The 20616-nt window shown below is 46.2% G+C and overlaps 1 protein-coding gene across 2 annotated transcripts in view; it reads left to right on the top strand.

Moving 5' to 3' along the window:
• The window catches only part of LOC126088532 (protein artichoke-like), a 591709-nt gene that overhangs the window by 504771 nt on the left and 66322 nt on the right, over positions 1-20616 (top strand). For both annotated transcript variants that reach the window (XM_049906705.1, XM_049906704.1), the window contains exon 4: positions 13966-14473. In XM_049906705.1, coding sequence (XP_049762662.1) covers positions 13967-14473 — 507 coding nt within the window. In that variant the 5' untranslated portion in view covers position 13966. The remainder of the gene's footprint in view (positions 1-13965; positions 14474-20616) is intronic.

Here is a 20616-nt window from a genome sequence, read left to right as displayed (position 1 = left end):
AGTCAAACGGTATATCGCCAGACTCATATATTCTACACACCAACGTGAATAGTCGTTTTGTTGCCACTTCCCCCAATGATTTTAGAAATTCTGATGGAATGTTATCTATCCCTTCTGCCTTATTTGACCGTAAGTCCTCCAAAGCTCTTTTAAATTCCGATTCTAATACTGGATCCCCTATCTCTTCTAAATCGACTCCCGTTTCTTCTTCTATCACATCAGACAAATCTTCACCCTCATAGAGGCTTTCAATGTATTCTTTCCCCCTATCTGCTCTCTCCTCTGCATTTAACAGTGGAATTCCCGTTGCACTCTTAATGTTACCACCGTTGCTTTTAATGTCACCAAAGGTTGTTTTGACTTTCCTGTATGCTGGGTCTGTCCTTCCGACAATCATATCTTTTTCGATGTCTTCACATTTTTCCTGCAGCCATTTCGTCTTAGCTTCCCTGCACTTCCTATTTATTTCATTCCTCAGCGACTTGTATTTCTGTATTCCTGATTTTCCCGGAACATGTTTGTACTTCCTCCTTTCATCAATGAACTGAAGTATTTTTTGTGTTACCCATGGTTTCTTCGCAGCTACCTTCTTTGTACCTATGTTTTCCTTCCCAACTTCTGTGATGGCCCTTTTTAGAGATGTCCATTCCTCTTCAACTGTACTGCCTACTGCGCTATTCCTAATTGCTGTATCTATAGCGTTAGAGAACTTCAAACGTATCTCGTCATTCCTTAGTACTTCCGTATCCCACTTCTTTGCGTATTGATTCTTCCTGACTAATGTCTTGAACTTCAGCCTACTCTTCATCACTACTATATTGTGATCTGAGTCTATATCTGCTCCTGGGTATGCCTTACAATCCAGTATCTGATTTCGGAATCTCTGTCTGACCATGATGTAATCTAATTGAAATCTTACCGTATCTCCCGGCCTTTTCCAAGTATACCTCCTCCTCTTGTGATTCTTGAACAGGGTATTCGCTATTACTAGCTGAAACTTGTTACAGAACTCAATTAGTCTTTCTCCTCTTTCATTCCTTGTCCCAAGCCCATATTCTCCTGTAACCTTTTCTTCTACTCCTTCCCCTACAACTGCATTCCAGTCGCCCATGACAATTAGATTTTCGTCCCCCTTTACATACTGCATTACCCTTTCAATATCCTCATACACTTTCTCTATCTGTTCATCTTCAGCTTGCGACGTCGGCATGTATACCTGAACTATCGTTGTCGGTGTTGGTCTTCTGTCGATTCTGATTAGAACAAGCCGGTCACTGAACTGTTCACAGTAACACACCCTCTGCCCTACCTTCCTATTCATAACGAATCCTACACCTTTTATACCATTTTCTGCTGCTGTTGATATTACCCGATACTCATCTGACCAGAAATCCTTGTCTTCCTTCCACTTCACTTCACTGACCCCTACTATATCTAGATTGAGCCTTTGCATTTCCCTTTTCAGATTTTCTAGTTTCCCTACCACGTTCAAACTTCTGACATTCCGCGCTCCGACTCGTAGAACGTTATCTTTTCATAGATTATTCAATCTTTTTCTCATGGTAACCTCCCCCTTGGCAGTCCCCTCCGGAGATCCGAATGGGGGACTATTCCGGAATCTTTTGCCAATGGAGAGATCATCATGACACTTCAATTACAGCCCACATGTCCTGTGATACACGTTACGTGTCTTTAATGCAGTGGTTTCCATTGCCTTCTGCATCCTCATGTCGTTGATCATTGCTGATTCTTCCGCCTTTAGGGACAATTTTCTGTACAAAAATAAATAATATGTTGAATATTATGAACTATTTGAATAGAATTGTGGAGGAGTTTGTGGCACAACTTGACTAGAAGAAGGGATCGGTTGGTAGGATATGTTCTGAGACATCAAGGGATCACCAATTCAGTACTGGAGGGCAGCGTGGAGGGTAAAAATTCTAGAGGGAGACCAACAGATGAATACACTCAGCAGATTCAGAAGGATGTAGGCTGCAGTAAGTACTGGAAGATGAAGAAGCTTGCACAGGATAGAGTAGCAGGGAGAGCTGCATCAAACCAGTCTCAGGACTGAAGACCACAACAACAACAACTACTTTGTATTGAACTGAACTGGTTTCTTATCTTTAATTTGATGTGTTTCTTTGTTGTAATGCTGAACAATTACAGAAACATTATCTGACAAGAATGAGTTACCAAAATTATCTGAAACTGTGTTTCAATTAACGTTTACCACTTCAAACCAAATAAAAATCGGTTGTTGCGTGAAAGAAAGATCATCATCTGAGGACAATTCGACAGATTAGGATGATTTTGTTATTTTTTAAAAAATATTTTTATTTAGTGTGTGTGTGTGTGTGTGTGTGTGTGTGTGTGAGAGAGAGAGAGAGAGAGAGAGAGAGAGAGAAGAGAAGAGAGAGTGTCTTTTCGTAACTGGGGATGGTAATGGTACTTTTGGTATGAAAAAGAAAATAAAAATGTGTTGCGTTTAGTTTGATAGTTCTGCTGTCATATGTTTTCATAACAAAAAAATCAGTTTGAAAGTTATACACTCCTGGAAATGGAAAAAAGAACACATTGACACCGGTGTGTCAGACCCACCATACTTGCTCCGGACACTGCGAGAGGGCTGTACAAGCAATGATCACACGCACGGCACAGCGGACACACCAGGAACCGCGGTGTTGGCCGTCGAATGGCGCTAGCTGCGCAGCATTTGTGCACCGCCGCCGTCAGTGTCAGCCAGTTTGCCGTGGCATACGGAGCTCCATCGCAGTCTTTAACACTGGTAGCATGCCGCGACAGCGTGGACGTGAACCGTATGTGCAGTTGACGGCCTTTGAGCGAGGGCGTATAGTGGGCATGCGGGAGGCCGGGTGGACGTACCGCCGAATTGCTCAACACGTGGGGCGTGAGGTCTCCACAGTACATCGATGTTGTCGCCAGTGGTCGGCGGAAGGTGCACGTGCCCGTCGACCTGGGACCGGACCGCAGCGACGCACGGATGCACGCCAAGACCGTAGGATCCTACGCAGTGCCGTAGGGGACCGCACCGCCACTTCCCAGCAAATTAGGGACACTGTTGCTCCTGGGGTATCGGCGAGGACCATTCGCAACCGTCTCCATGAAGCTGGGCTACGGTCCCGCACACCGTTAGGCCGTCTTCCGCTCACGCCACAACATCGTGCAGCCCGCCTCCAGTGGTGTCGCGACAGGCGTGAATGGAGGGACGAATGGAGACGTGTCGTCTTCAGCGATGAGAGTCGCTTCTGCCTTGGTGCCAATGATGGTCGTATGCGTGTTTGGCGCCGTGCAGGTGAGCGCCACAATCAGGACTGCATACGACCGAGGCACACAGGGCCAACACCCGGCATCATGGTGTGGGGAGCGATCTCCTACACTGGCCGTACACCACTGGTGATCGTCGAGGGGACACTGAATAGTGCACGGTACATCCAAACCGTCATCGAACCCATCGTTCTACCATTCCTAGACCGGCAAGGGAACTTGCTGTTCCAACAGGACAATGCACGTCCGCATGTATCCCGTGCCACTCAACGTGCTCTAGAAGGTGTAAGTCAACTACCCTGGCCAGCAAGATCTCCGGATCTGTCCCCCATTGAGCATGTTTGGGACTGGATGAAGCGTCGTCTCACGCGGTCTGCACGTCCAGCACGAACGCTGGTCCAACTGAGGCGCCAGGTGGAAATGGCATGGCAAGCCGTTCCTCAGGACTACATCCAGCATCTCTACGATCGTCTCCATGGGAGAATAGCAGCCTGCATTGCTGCGAAAGGTGGATATACACTGTACTAGTGCCGACATTGTGCATGCTCTGTTGCCCGTGTCTATGTGCCTGTGGTTCTGTCAGTGTGATCATGTGATGTATCTGACCCCAGGAATGTGTCAATAAAGTTTCCCCTTCCTGGGACAATGAATTCACGGTGTTCTTATTTCAATTTCCAGGAGTGTATAAACAATACATAAACACATCTGTAATATCTAAAGGAGAAACTTGTTACCGAAAATCACCATGAGTTCTCGACTGATTTATTTGAAACTTTTGCACGATACTGACATAAGCAATATATTTTTGTAATATATATAAGACATAAATATACATGTAATATATAAAGAGGAAGCGTATTTATGACATTCTCTAAAAGTTCTTGAACTATTGACTTCAAATTTTTACACGATGCTCTAATATTCGGACGGACATAAGCAGATAGGCTATATATTTGTGTGTGTGTGTGTGTGTGTGTAATATGTAAAGGGGGAAGCGTTGTTACCATAAATCTCGGAAAGCTTTTGACTGATGTACTTCCAATTTTTACACGATACACGTAAGAACACTCGGATTGACATAGGTTACATAATTTTGTATTGTATCACATATATAAATGTGTATGTAAAACATAAATGGGATTTACATCAATTTTTTAGCCAACGGCCTTGCCGCAGTGGTAACACCGGTTCCCTTCAGATCACCGAAGTTGAGCGTGATCGGGCTGGGCTAGCACTAGGATGGTTGACCATCCGGTCTGCCGAGCACTGTTGGCAAGCTGAGTGCACTCAGCCCTTCTGAGGCAAACTGAGAAGCTACTTGATTGACAAGTAGTGGCTCCGGTCTCGTAAACTGACATACGGCCGGGAGAACGATGTGTTGACCGGATGACACGGCGGCCGGTCGGTACCATTGGGCCTTTCGAGGTCTGTTCAAACAGAGCGCTACTGAAGTTTCAGATTAGTTGTAAGTTCTAGGCGACTGATGACCTCAGAAGTTAAGTCGCATAGTGCTCAGAGCCATCTAGTAGAAGGTGTCGGATGCTCTTTAAGGCTCTTCGCAGATTATGCAGTTGTCTATACCAAAGTAGCAACACCAGAAGATAGTAAAATTTGAAGAACGAACTGCAGAGAACTGATGAATGGTGCAGACTCTGGCAGTTGACCCTGAACGTACATAAATGTAACATATGGCGCATAGGAAAAGCAATCCACTACTGTAGCTACACTATTGATGATAAACAGCTGGAGACAGAGTCTGCCGTAAAATATTTAGGAGTAACTATCCAGAGCGACCTTAATTGGAATGACGACATAAAACAGATAATGGGAAAAGCAGACGCCAGACTCAGATGCATCGGAAGAATCTTAAGGAAATTTAACTCATCCACGAAAGAAGTGTCTTATAAGGCGCTTGTTCACCCGATTCTTGAGTATTGTTCATCTGTCTGGGGTCCCTATCAGGTAGGACTAATAGAGGAGATAGAGGAGATCCAACGAAGAGCGGCGCGTTTCGTCACGGGATCGTTTAGCTGGCGAGAGAGCGTTACGGAAATGCTAAACACACGCCACTGGCAGACGTTACAAGAGAGGCGTTGTGCATCACGGAGAGATTTACTATTGAAATTTCTAGACAGCACTTTTCAGGAGGAGTCGGGCAACATATTACTTCTCCTCACATACATCTCGCGTACTGACCACGAGGAGAAAATTCGAGAAATTAGAGCCAATACAGAGGCTTACCGACAGTCATTCTTCCCACGCACTCTTCGCGAGTGGAACAGGGTTGGAGGTATCAGATAGTGGTACTAAAAGTACCCTCCGCCACACACCATTAGGTTGCTTGCGGAGTATGATTTAGATGTAGATTAGTGTTGTTCATGGTTATGTTGTTACCAGGCCTGGTAGGATATATAGGCTATCTAACAAGATTGCGCTGCATCTCCGTGTCCTTCGCAGCCATCACTCAGCATCTGATGGATATTAGAGTTCTCTAATGTCAGTCCTATGTGGTGTATTTACTTTTATTGAGTCGGCCATAGTGCCTTTTTGCCATCACTGCAGGGGCAGCTTTTGTACATAGGCTATCTCCTGCATTTGTCACACTTACGATACGGATGGTTTGAAAACGGACAATGTCCGAAACTAGTCACCATCAAGAAATAAAAGAAGATACTTCTCAATATAAGTTATGACCAAACTACAGCCATTTATTTTAATTATAAGACACGTTGTGGACGTATTTTTCATCTGCAGCATGCTGCAAGTTCTTTCGTATGAGAACCGTCGGCAACCTGTGGGGGTTTCCCATTTTTCTATTGTCTTGGAGAGGCACAGCGCTGTTACTCCTGGCGTCATCTATGGGGAGCTATAGGGTTTGACGTCAGGTCACAGCTGGTAGTGACTGCGGGAACTCTGACAGCACAACAGTTCGTCACGGACATCCTCTGTTCTCATGTGTTACCCCCCATGCGGCAGTATTGTGGTGCCATTTTTCAACAGGACAATGCTCGCCGTATATTGAACGTGCCTCTATTAACTGCCTGCTTAATGTTGAGGTACTCTCGCAGCCAGCAAGAATCCCAGATCTGTCTCCAATCGAACGTGAGTGGTACCAGCCCGGACGCCAACTCCGGCTCACTCTCTGTACCAGTGCCGTTCCCAGCAACCTCCAGAGTGGGTACGACGTCATACTGACAAGTGGGCTCATATTGCAAAATTATTTGTAGATTTAATTCAATTTTTTAATCACTGAAATAATATCGTATACTCTCATCCCGTGAAGTTTCATTTCGTTTCGTCTTCCCCTTCTGGATGGTTCAGTTTTCATGTCAGGCAATGTAATAATAAAAACATATTTCAAATTTTGTTTTATCAGTATGTAGCTACAAAACACAGCATTATTACATCATATTATAAGATCCCGACTGGTAGAGGTTCAGATTCTGGGAGAATAGGACGTTATTCGCTTTGTGACAGTGCTGCAGTCACTTCTTCGGGATGCCTCATTTAACAAGCATGGTTTGACATCTTGAAACTCCCTTCCTCGGTCTGTTAAGGGGCTTCCGAGTTAGATCTGGAGGTGAAAGCCTTCTGAGGTAGCCTCCTTCAGCTCTAATCCTGGGACTGGTACTTGCTCTTGCTACAGTTACGTTCTGCTCGTTTCTGCATTACCAATAATTGCCTCACTTGCTCTTAAATGCTCTTCCTAGAACTAAGTCTGGAAGGCCAGATCTAATGTTCGTGTAGAGTATGGCGTAGATCAGCAGTTCGTTAATCCCCTTGGATTTCTTTTGCGATGACACACCGATGCGCCAAAGAAACTGATACATCTGCGTGTAGGGCCCCCGCGAACACGCAGAAGTGCCGCAACATGACATGGCATGGACTCAACTAATGTCTGAAGTAGTGCTGGAGGGAATTGACACCATAAATACTGCAGTGCTGTCCAGAAATCGATAAGAGTACGAGGGGATGAAGGTCTCTTCTGAACAGCACGTTGCAAGGCAGCCCAGATATGACCAATGATGTTCATGTCTGTGGAGTTTGGCGGCAGCCGGAAGTGTTTAAACTCAAAAGACTATTCCTGGGGCCACTCTGTAGCAATTCTGCCGGCCGTAGTAGCCGAGCGGTTCTAGGCGCCTCAGTATGGACCCGCGCGATCGCTCCGGTCGCAGGTTCGAGTCCTGCCTCGGGCATGGATGTGTGTGATGTCCTTAGGTTAGTTAGATTTAAGTAGTTCTAAGTTCGAGGGGACTGATGACAGATCTTGAGTCCCATAGTGCTCAGAGCCATTTGAACCATTTTGTAGCAATTCTGGACGAGTGGGGTGTCGCATTGTCCTGCTAGAATTGCCCCAAGTCCGTCGGAATGCACAATGGGCATGAATGGATGCAGATGTTCAGACAGGATCGCCACACCACTACAGAGCCTACAACAGATTGAACAATCTCCTGCTGACAAGCAGGGTCCACGGATTCATGAGCTTGTCTCCATACCCGCACACGTTCATCCGCTCGAAAAAATTTGAAACGAGAGACGTCCGACCAGGCAACGTGTTTCCAGCCATCAACATTCTACTGTCGGTGTTGACGGGCCAAGGCGAGGCGTAAAGCTTTGTGTCGTACAGTCATCAAGGGTACACGAGTGAGCCCTCGGCTCCTAAAGCCCATATCGATGATCTTTCGTTGAAAGGTTCGCACGCTGACACTTGATGGTCCAGCACTGAAATCTGCAGCAATTTGCGGAAGTGTTGCACTCCTGTCCCGTTGAACGATTCTCTTCAGTCTTCGTTGGTCCCATTCTTGCAGGATCTTTTTCCGTCGCAGCGATGTAGGAGATTTGATGTTTTGCCGGATTCCTGATATTCACGGTACACTCGTGAAATGGTCGTACGGGAAAATCCTCACTTCATCGCTACCTTGGAGATGCTGTGTCACATCGCTCGTGCGCCGATTATAGCACCACGTTCAAACTCCCTTAAATCTTGATAACCAGTCATTGTAGGACCAATAATCGATCTAACAACGTCGCCATATACTTGTTGTCTTAAATAGGCGTTGCCGACCGCAGCACCGTATTCTGCCTGTTTACATTTCTCTGTATTTGAATACGCATGCCTATACCAGCTTCTTTGGCACTTCAGTGTATAAGGTAGAGTAATTCCTCCAATGGGATAAATTTTCTCAATAAAGTTTGGTCTCCAAAGCCCGACACAATCCGTCCAGTCTCATTAATAGTTACATCCATCTGTTTGTAGTTTCCTAAATAGCTTGTTAGCTTCTTAGGTGAGAAGCACATACGCAGATTTTTATGGGTTTAGCTTTAGATAGTTGAGGTTCTACCGGTAATATAACCAATTCGTCTTCCACTTCTTCGAGTGTGTAGTCCTGTGGAGCAGCCGCTGTATCATCAGCATAAATATACACAGAAGCAGCCTCGCCAAAGATCTTAATGCACATCCGGACGTACCCTGGGCAAAATAGGTGGAATCCCAACGGCCTATCCTTCTAAAGACGAAGCCACAGAGATCTTAAATTTATTTATACAGTATAATATTTTCATAACCGTGAAAATTGTTTTGAACACCAAATAACATTATTAGGCACGAACCTACTGACGCAGGTATGTTCTTGTCTTCTTCCAGCCCTTAAAAAAATGAAGACGCTAAAACACGAGAAGTTTTTTTGAGATTCGCATAATGATAGCATGGCAGACAATACCCTCTCACATCCATCACGTCACCAAACAGAGCTCAGTATTGTCACAGAATCTTCTACTGTCATAAATACTAATACGTACAACGCCTGAAATGAGGCCGTTAAAAGGAACAGCACCCTGCTGTTGTGTTCATTGCACCGGTGACGACGGCAGCGGTGACCGTAGCGGAGGTGGGCAGGAAGTCGGATCATAACAGAAATCCGCTTATGTAATCGATAGGTGTTCGTGTGACTGCGGTTTGGTCTCCATCTGTCAAGAGACGGAGAAGGCCGCCCTCTCTCCAGCATGTCTCGGGACAGGACGACAGTGGCCGCCAAAAGGAGGGAATATCGGTGTAACGTTGCATCGACGATGTCAGAAGAAGCAATGCTCTAGCTTCTGAAGCGTTTCTCCTCTTAAAAAATTGTTACAGCCAAAAAGGGAAGAACTTCCTGTCATGACGCTTTACCGCGTCGGGTATACTAAACGCGGAAGTTGCTGTTTACGAAAGCTAGCATGTGGAGCGCTACGTAGAATGAAGCATGAAGGTAAATTCTAGCGAACTGCACTCAGTTCTTCCCTAGACTACCATGTGGAGGCTTGCTTACCTCATATCTTTTAAAGCCGTCTCGACGTCCCCATTGAATTTCTTCTCTGTAGCTCGTGGCTTATACCATGCGCCTTGAAAAAGTGAAGTTTGCAGTGACTTTTAGCAACGCTACTATGACGCTACAATTATGTCTTAGTACGTGGGATGCCATCTCATGTATTAGTCCCGACAAAACTCAGGAAAACCTCCTTTCTCACAGACAGTCCTATGTGAAGGCCAGTCTAAACTCACTGATTACAGTAACGATCACGGAATCCGATAATAAGGCTCCGAGGACCATAAAATTCACAAAATGATGCACAGTAACTAAATATCTGTTTCTTCTGTTCAAACTACAGTTCCATTAGTCAAAATTTAAATATTTTTCTTACGTAAAATGAAGCACTCGTGATTAATGCATGTTTACAGAATGGAAGGCATTGCTAGTGTCTTACTACATACATCAAAAAATGTTTTGCATCATCTCTGTTCCGAGATTTCCGGAACCTGCACAGAAAATTGGAATAGAGATCAACATAAACTTCATTTCCGCCCGTATTATTAGTCATGAAAGCTACACATTGCACCATACAGCGAGACGTTCAGACGTGGTGGTCCACATTGCTGTACACATCGGTACCTCTAATACCCAGTAACACGTCCTCTTTCATTGATTCAGGCCTGTATTCGTTGTGGCATACTATCCACAAGTTCATGACGGCACCGTTGGTCCAGATTGTCCCACTCCTCAACGGCGATTTGGCGTAGATCCCTCACAGTGGTTGGTGGGTCACGTCGTCCATAAACAGCCCTTTTCAATCTATTCCAGGCCTGTTTGATTTGGTTTATGTCTGGAGAACATGCTGGCCGCTGTAGTCGAGCGATGTCGTTATCCTGAAGGAAGTCATTCACAAGATGTGCACGATGGGGGCGCGAAGTGTTGTCCATGAAGACGAATGCCTCGCCAATATGCTGCCGGTATCGTTGGACTATCGGTCGGAGGATGGCATTCACGTATCGTACAGCCGTTACGGCGCCTTCCATGACCACTAGCCGCGTACGTCGACCCCACATTATGTCACCCCAAAACAGCATAGAACCTCCACCTTGCTGCAGTCGCTGGTCAGTGTGTCTAAGGCGTTCATCCTGACCGGGTTGCCTCCAAACACGTCTCCGACGATTGCCTGGTTGAAGGCATATGCGACACTCATCAGTGAAGAGAACGTGATGCCAATCCTGAGCGGTCCATTTGGCATGTTATTGGGCCCATCTGTACCGCGCTGCATGGTGTCGTGGTTGCAAAGATGGACTTCACCATGGACATCGGGAGTGAAGTTGCGCATCATGCAGCCAATTGCGCACAGTTTGAGTCGTAACACGACTTCCTGTGGCTGCACGAAAAACATTATTCGACATGGTGGCATTGCTGTCAGGGTTTCTCCGAGCCCTAATCCGTAGGTAGCGGTCATCCACTGCAGTGGTAGCACTTGGGCGGTCTGAGCGAAGTATGCCATCGACAGTTCCTGTCTCTCTGTATCTCCTCCATGTCCGAACAACATCGCTTTGGTTCACTCCAAGACACCTGGACACTTCACTTGTTGAGAGCCCGTCCTGACACAAAGTAGCAATGCGGACGCGATCGAACCGCGGTATTGACCGTCTAGGCATGACTGAACTGCAGACAACACGAGTCATGTACCTCCTTCCTGGTGGAATGATTGGAACTGATCGTCTCGGCTGGTCCCGACGGAGGTTCGAGTCCTCCCTCGGGCATGGGTGTGTGTGTTTGTCCTTAGGATAATTTAGGTTAAGTAGTGTGTAAGCTTAGGGAATGATGACCTTAGCAGTTAAGTCCCATAAGATTTCACACACACTTGAACATTTTGAATTGATCGGCTGTCAGACCCTTCCGTTTAATAGGCGCTGCTCATGCGTGGTTGTTTACATCTTTGGGCGGTTTAGTGACGTCCCTGAACAGTCAAAGGGACTGTGTCTACAGTATCCACAGTCAATGTCTATCTTCAGGAGTTCTGGGAACTGGGGTGATGCAAAACTTTTTTTGATGTGTGTTTTTCCCCCTGCTTAAGCAGGACGCGCTTTTGATAGGTCTCTAGTGTCCACCAAAGTTCGTAACACTGAGGTGATTTTCTTTTTTAACTTCTACGCGTCAGTTCTTAATAACTGAAATTGTATCTATATCGACAGCAGTGTGGGTAGTCTTCAGCACTGTCTGATTGATTTGGTGATCGGTTACACATTAAATTTCAATAATGGACGTTATGCAACTTGACGCCAAATATGATGGTGATTTTCTTGTTAACTTCTACGCTTATATTCTCTTCGCGTAGAGTCCGCTGCTGTCGCGTTGTCGTCCAAGAGAGGGGTCGGTAAGCGTGCTATTGGCTGGCGTCTTATTTCCGGCCCTCTCTTCCCTGACGTTCCCGATTGGAGTGCCGGCCCTTGACTTTACGCCAGAACAGAAATAAGTATGGGCTGATAGTTATAACACAACAATGGAACGCTACAAGACAATGTTATTTGTGGTTGGAGCACTTTATACATAGGTGGGACCACTCAAGGGTTAATACAGTTATAATCTAAGTTTAAAGTTCCATGTCTCTAGATCGTGGGAGATTAGTTTAATATCAATTTAAAATCTATAGTGAACAGACAGCTAAGAAAGCGATCTAATAAAAAGTGTTAAGAGATACACTTCACTTCCTGTACAAACTTTACAGCGATTCTGAAACCATACAAAAAAGACTATTTACGTTTACATGAAATGAATTCACAATTGCGATATGGGCAGCCATCAGCCGCATAACGGAACGACCATGAAAATTAGTGGCACACTGGGACTCAGACCCGAATTTCCCAGTTATCGTGAGCGGTCACTTTACCATTAGACTATCAAAGCATGACTCACAGCAAGGCCCAAACTGCCTGCATGGCTGTCCAGCGGAACACAGCGTCATAATTCCGAGTAACATAGACACTGTAATATCGTATTATAATGTCGTGTGACTAGGGCCTCCCATTGGGTAGACCATTCGCCTGGTGTAAGTCTTTCGATTTGATGCAACTTCGCCGACTTGCGCGTCTATGGGGATGAAATGATGATGATTAGGATAACACAACACCCAGTCCCTGAGCGGAGAAAATCTCCGACCCAGCCGGGAATCGAACCTGGGCCCTTAGGATTGACATTCTGTCACGCTGACCACTCAGCTGTCGGGGCGGACAATATCGTATTTGTTCGCCGACAATGAGCAAGCGACTTCCAATAAAATGTCTCAACTGTATAGGAATGTACGTAATGGATGTACAAGCAAAAGTTGTAGACAAATGGTTGACATTGTGTGGAAATTTGGGTCTGGCCGTGAGTCGTGTTCAGATAGTGTAATGGTAAGGCAACTGATAGCGATAAGAAGGTTTGAGTCCTGGTCCAGTACAAATTTTCATTGTCGCTATATCATTATACCGCTGTGCTTGTCCATATTCGCAAGCATGAATTGAGCCGGCCAGTTTATCCGAGCGGTTCTAGGCGCTACAGTCTGGAACCGCGCGACCGCTATGGTCGCAGGTTCGAATCATGCCTCGGGCATGGATCTGTGTGATGTCCTTATGTTAGTTAGGTTTAAGTGGTTCTAAGTGTAGGGGACTGATGACATCAGATGTTAAGTCCCATAGTGCTCAGAGCCATTTTGAGCAAGTATGAATTCATTTTGTTGTGTTGGCAGAAGAGCCAACACCGTGTTACTAGAGGAGGCCGGAGTGCACGCGTTTTAGTTCACGCAGGCTGGCGTGAGGAGGGAAGGACTATATTGACGTGAGGTCTGGAACATTACAAGGAGTTAGAATTCAGAAAGCGGACGTAGCTAGTTGATACTTAACTTTAATCCATTTATGATGAACGTCGCACTTGAGGGTACATGATTCACAATATCAATGTCAATAGTAACTGAATATGGCGCCTTGCTAGCTCGTAGCAAATGACGTAGCTGAAGGCTATGCTAAACGGTCGTCTCGGCAAATAAAAATGTATGTAGTCAGTGAACCATCGCTAGCAGAGTCGGCTGTACAACTGGGCCAAGTGCTAGGAAGTCTCTCTAGACTAGACCTGCAGTGTGGCGGCGCTCGGTCTGCAATCACTCATAGTGGCGACACGCGGGTCCGACGTATACTAACAGACCGCGGCCGATTTAAAGGCTACCACCTAGCAAGTGTGGTGTCTGGCGGTGACACCACACATTTCATGTACAGTATTTCATAACGGCTGTAGTCACCACAGTGCCCGTTCCTTTGGGTAACGTTCAGGTTGAGCTACTATTCGACCGTGTCTGCAACGTGCCCGGACACGATCTTATTCGGCAGTGTGTGCGGTGTTGCAGGATGCGCTGGCTGTGGCTGTTGGCGGCAGCGGTGGCGGCCGCGCCTTCTCCTTCTCCCTCGCCTTCGCCTTCGCCTCCCTCGGAGCTGGAGGTGCAGTCGTGGCGGTGCCCGGCGGTGGGCGGCGGCGTGGCGTGCGCGTGCGACCTGCCGCACACGCTGCGGTGCGCGGGCGGCGCGGGCGCGCTGCGGGCCGTGGGCTCTGCGCTGCGCGGGCTGTCGCCGCCGCGCGCTGTGTCGCTGCTGGAGGTGTCTGCGCGCGGACTGCCCGCGCTCGACGCGCCGCCGCTGGCGGGCGTGCTGCTGCACGGGCTGGTCGTGTCGTCGGGCGCGCTGCGGCGCGTGTCGGCGCGCGCCTTCGCCGGGCTGGCGGGCCCCCTGCAGGCGCTCGGGCTGCCCGACAACCGGCTGGACGCCGTGCCCGCCGCCGCGCTCGCCGCCCTGCCCGCGCTGCAGCGGCTCGACCTCTCGCGCAACCTGCTGCAGCGCATCGACGACCGCGCACTCCAGGTGACACACACTTTACTGTCTAGCAGCGCGCGTCTGCTGGTGCGCCGGCCTGGCGCCGAGCCGAGCGGGTTGCGTAATCGGCATGCTTTGTTAATTTTTTTCAAACTGTTGCATCCTTGAGCCCCCGGTTCGCGATGTACGCTCCCCGGTTAATGGCTGACGCTACAGATCACACTTCATTAATAATTATAGTACAGGGTTACATCACCAGTTAGAGTTACATTTTCAGCAAGTACACCAAGTCCTTTCATCCGTACATGTATTTTTTCATCATTACTAACTTTACGACAGGAGCGGGTATACAATGTAAAAGGCATATTACTATACAGGGTGTTACAAAAAGGTGCGGCCAAACTTTCAGGAAACATTTCTCACACATAAAGAAAGAAAACATGTCATGTGGACGTGTGTCCGGAAACGCTTACTTTCCACGTTAGAGCTCATTTTATTACTTCTCTTCAGATCACATTAATCATGGAATGGAAACACACAGCAACAGAACGTACCAGCGTGACTTCGAACACTTTGTTACAGGAAATGTTCAAAATGTCCTTCGTTAGCGCGGATACGTGCATCCACCCTCCGTCGCACGGAATCCCTGATGCGCTGCTGCAGCCCTGGAGAATGGCGTATTGTATCACAGCCGTCCCCAATACGAGAACGAAGAGTCTCTACATTTGGTACCGGGGTTGCGTGGACGAGAGCTTTCAAATGTCCCCATAAATGAAAGTCAAGAGAGTTGAGGTCAGGAGAGCGTGGAGGCCACGGAATTGGTCCATCTCTACCAATCCATTGGTCACCGAATCTGTTGTTGAGAAGTGTACGAACACTTCGACTGAAATGTGCAGGAGCTCCATCTTGCATGAACCACATGTTGTGTCGTACTTGTAAAGGCACATGTTCTAGCAGTACAGGTAGAGTATCCCGTATGAAATCGTGGCGGTGAATCGAGGAAGTACAGTACATACTGACGAAACTAAAATGAGCTCTAACACGGAAATTAAGTGTTTCCGGACACATGTCCACATAACATCTTTTCTTTATTTGTGTGTGAGGAATGTTTCCTGAAAGTGTGGCCATACCTTTTTGTAACACCCTGTATACATAACTAGGTCTAGACTGAGACTTAGCATCTATTCCACAATGCCAGGTCTTGTAAGCGATGACATCTCGGTCGCCGAATGATTTGAGTCCGGGAAGAGAGACATTCTCACATCGGACAATAGCTTGTATACGTTAATCAGCACGAGAAAAATGGGGTACACGCCGGTCTTAGTTTTTGAAAATTATTAGCGTGTTACGTAACCAAGGTCACGCGTTCTCTATATAAGCGGGCAGTGCACGCCAGCGGAACCATTCCGCTGTGAGCTCTATCTGCAACAGCATTGAAGCACTATGCCTCGTCGACGTGTGTATCGTCAACGCCACCACCGCATGCCTGTCTACAAACACACAATAAGCCTCGAAAATAAACTTGGCACAAATTGAACTGCACAAAGTGTGATATCGAATGGACCCATTTTTTTCCGTGGATGTCGAGCTAATTTTAGTCTAGATGCAATAAAGTGCCTGGCAGACGGTTCAATGAAACACCTTCAAGCTGTCTCTCTACCGTTCCACTCTCGCACGGCACGCTAGAAAAACGAGCATTTACATTTTTCTTTGCGAGCCCTGATTTCTCTTATTTTATCGTGATGATCATTTCTCCCTATGTAGGCGGGTGCCAACAGAATGTTTTCGCAATCGGAGGAGAAAACTGGTGATTGAAATTTCATGAGAAGATCCCGTCGCAACGAGAAAACGCCTTTGTTTTCATGATTGCCACTCCAACATCAACAAAAGCAGAACGAAGATAATGGAATGTAGTCGAATTAAGTCGGGTGATGCTGAGGGAGTTAGATTAGGAAATGAGACACTTAAAGTAGTAAAGGAGTTTTGCTATTTGTGTAGCAAAATAACTGATGATGGTCGAAGTAGAGAGGATATAAAATGTAGACTGGCAATTGCAAGGAAAGTGTTTCTGAAGAAGAGAAATTTGTTAACATCGAATATAGATTTAAATGTCAGGAAGTCGTTTCTGAAAGTATTTGTATGGAGTGTAGCCGTGTATGGAAGTGAAACGTGGACGATAAATAGTTTAGACAAGAAGAGAATAGAAGCTTTCGAAAAGTGGTGCTACAGAAGAATGCTGAAGATTAGATGGGTAGATCACATAACTAATGAGGAGGTATTGAATAGAATTGGGGAGAAGAGGAGCTTGTGGCACAACTTGACCAGAAGAAGGGAACGGTTGGTAGAACATGTTCTGAGATATCGAGGGATTACCAATTCAGTATTGGAAGTCAGCGTGGAGGGTAAAAATCGTAGAGAGAGACCAAGAGATTAATACACTAAGCAGATTCAGAAGGATGTAGGCTGCAGTAGGTACTGGGAGATGAAGAGGCTTGCACAGGATAGAGTAACATGGAGAGCTGCATTAAACCAGTCTCAGCACTGAAGACCACAACAACAACTCCAATTCACGTATCGTGTCTGTGACACTATCTCCCCTATTTTACGATAGTACAAAACGAGCTGCCCTTCTTTATACTTTTTCGATGTCACCCGTCAGTGCCACCTGATGCGGATCCCATATCGCACAGCAATACTCCAGAATAGGGCGCACAAGCGCGGTATAAACAGTCTCTTTAGTAGACCTGTTGCACTTTCTAAGTGTTCTGCCAGTGAATCGCAGTCTTTGGTTTGCCCTACCCGCAATATTATCTATGTGATCGTTCCAATTTAGGTTATTTGTAATTGTAATCCCTAAGTATTTAGCTGAATTTACAGCCTTCAGATTTGTGTGATTTATCGCGTAATCGAAATTTAGCTGTTTCTTTTAGCAAAAAAAAAAAAAAATGGTTCAAATGGCTCTGAGCACTATGGGACTTAACTGCGGAGGTCATCAGTCCCCTAGAACTTCGAACTACTTAAACCTAACTAACCTAAGGACATCACACACATCCATGCCCGAGGCAGGATTCGAACCTGCGACTGTAGCGGTCGCGTGGTCCCAGACTGGAGCGCCTAAAAGCGCTCGGCCACTTCGGCTGGCTTCTTTTAGCACTCATGTGAATAAATTCACACTTTTCCTTATTCAGGGTCAATTGCCAATTTTTGCACCAAACAGATATCTTATCTAAATCATTTTCCAAGTCGTTTTGATCATCTGATGACTTCACAAGACGGTAAATGACAGTATCATCTGCAAACATCCTAAGACGGCTACTCAAATTGTCTCCTATGTCGTTAATATAGATCAGGAACAATAGAGGGCCTATAACGCTTCGTTGGGGAACGCCGGATATTACTTCTGTTTTACTTGATGACTTTCCGTCTATTACTACGAACTGTGACCTTTCTGACAGGAAATCACGAATCCTGTCGCACAGCTGATGCAATGCTCCATAGGCACGTAGTTTGGTTAGAAGACGCTTGTGAGGAACGGTGTCGAAAGTCTTCTGGAAATCTAAAAATATGGAATCAATTTGACATCCCGTGTCGATAGCACTTATTACTTCATGAGTATAAAGAGCTAGGTGTGTTTCACAAGTACGATATTTTCTGAATCAGTGCTGACTATGTGTTAATAAATCGTTTTCTTCGAGATACTTCATAATGTTCGAATACAGTATATATTTCAAAACCCTACTGCAAATCGACGTTAGTGATATAGGACTGTAATTCCTCCTGTAATTACTCCTACTTCCCTTTTTGGTTACTGGTGTGACTTGAGCAATTTTCCAGTCTTTAGGTACGGATCTTTCTGGGAGCGAGTGGTTGTATATAATTGCTAAATATGGAGCTATTTTATCAGCATACTCTGAGAGGAACCTGACTGGTATACAATCTGGATCGGAAGCCTTGCCTTCATGTAGTGATTTACGCTGCTTCGTTACTCCGAGGATATCTACTTCTATGTTTCTCATCTTGCCAGTTGTTCTTGATTGGAATTCAGGAATATTTACTTCGTCTTCTTTGGTGAAGGAGTACTCGTTATTTTTTTCAACTTACATTTCAGCGCCGGAGGTGAGACTTCGGGCCTAAAGCGGGCTCCAGACCCCCGTGTCAATATACAGTCAGTTCCACAAGAAAGTGTACGCCATAGTGTTAAATGTAACGTCCGCAGCGACATCTCTGGCAGCGGTCTCTCATCTGTACCCAATGCGCTTTTGGACAGTGTATAGCTAAGCAGTATGAGAGTTGGATGTTTCATTTTGTCAGTTACACTTTTGGCTATTTGCAGTTATTTACAGCCAATGTAAACGCTGAAAAAATGTGCAACATTTATTAAAAATGGCTTCTGAGGTCCGGTAAGAATCTATTTTCAAACGAGGCAAACTGGGTGCCTCAAGAGGATAATGATCCGAAATATCGCAGCTGTCTCTGTACAGCATAGAAACTATAGGGTGTCCACGATGGATTAGCCTGCAATGTCTCCGAATGCAAATCCGACCGCAAATGTTTGGTCGTATGTTGAGATGAAGCTTAAAAGAAAGCCAATATACGGTATACTTTGTAGCAGCTGTCATATAAAATCAGGACGATATGGAGATCTTTACAGAGAAAATCTTGTGAAAAGCATGCCAACAAGGTGCCAAGCTATAATCGGTAATGGCGACGATTGGCTTAACTATTAGGAAATTGTACGATTAGTAATAACATTTATTTTCATGTAAACATATATTTATGATATATTTATTTAGTACAGAGAACGGCGTGCACTTTCTTGTGGAACTGACTGTACTGCACAAAAATACCACTGGAGGAATGGCGTATTATCGTTGCCACTTTCCAATGAGGTGACAAAAGTCATGGGACAGCAATATGCACTCATCCAGATAGCGGCAATATCACGTACACGAGGTATAAAGGGGCAGTGCGTTTCCGGTGCTGTCATTTATACTCAGTGATTCGTGTGAGAAGGTTTCCGAGACTATCGTAGCCGCACGGGGAAATTATCAGACGTGAAATGGTAATTGGGGGACATTCCATTTTGGAAATCATTAGGGAATTCAGTATTCCGCAGTGTCAAGAGCGTGCCGAGAACACCAAATTTGAGGCATTACCTCTCAGCATGAACAAAACAGTAGCCAGTGGGTTTCATGTAACAACTGAGAGCAGCAGCATTTGCACAGACTTGTCACTGTAACAGACAAGCAACACTGCGAGAAGCAACTGAAGAAATCAATCCGGGACATACGACAAACGTATCCATTAGGAAAGAGTGACGAAATTTGCCATTAATGGGCTATGGCAGCAGGCGACCGATGTGAGTGAGTACATTGGCTAACGGCACGACTTCGCATGCACTGCCCCTCCTAGACTCTTGACCATATCGTTTGGACCCTAGATGACTGGAAATCCGTGGCCTGGTCAGGTGAGTTACGATTTCAGTTGGTGCGAGCTAATGGTATGGCTTGAGTGTGGTGCAGACCCCGTGAAACCACGGAGCCAAGTGTCAACTAAATGTTGTGCGAGCTGGTACTGGCTCCATAACGGTGCAGGCTGTGTTTACATGGAATGGACTGGGTCCTCTGGTCCATCTGAACCGATCATTGACTGGAATGTTATGATCATCCACTTGGAGATCATTTGCAGCTATTGATTGACTTCATGTTCCGTAACAACGATGCAATTTTTATGGACCACAGTGCGCTATGTCACTGGGCCACGATTGTTCGCAACTGGTTTGAAGAACATCCTGGACAATTAGATCCAATGATTTGGCCACCCAGATAGCCTGATATAATCGAACACTAATGGGACATAATCGAGAGGTCAGTTCATGCACCAGCAATGCTTTCGCATTGGATGGCTATAGAGGCATCATGATTCAGTATTTCTGCAGGGGACTGCCAAAACATGCCACATCGAGTTGCTCCGTCTGCGCCGATAGCTGAGTGGCCAGCTTGACGGATTGCCGTCCTATGGGCCAGGGTTCGATTCCCGGCTGGGTCGGAGATTTTCTCCGCTCAGGGACTGGGTGTTGTGTTGTCTTCACCATCATTTCATCCCCATCCGGCGCGCAGGTCGCCCAATGTGGCGTCGAATGTAGTAAGACCTGCACCAAGGCTGCCGGACCTGCCTCGCAAGGGGTCTCC

This window comes from Schistocerca cancellata, chromosome 6, assembly GCF_023864275.1.
Source record: "Schistocerca cancellata isolate TAMUIC-IGC-003103 chromosome 6, iqSchCanc2.1, whole genome shotgun sequence".
NCBI classification, from domain to species: domain Eukaryota; kingdom Metazoa; phylum Arthropoda; class Insecta; order Orthoptera; family Acrididae; genus Schistocerca; species Schistocerca cancellata.
This window is presented reverse-complemented; position numbering and strand designations above follow the sequence as displayed.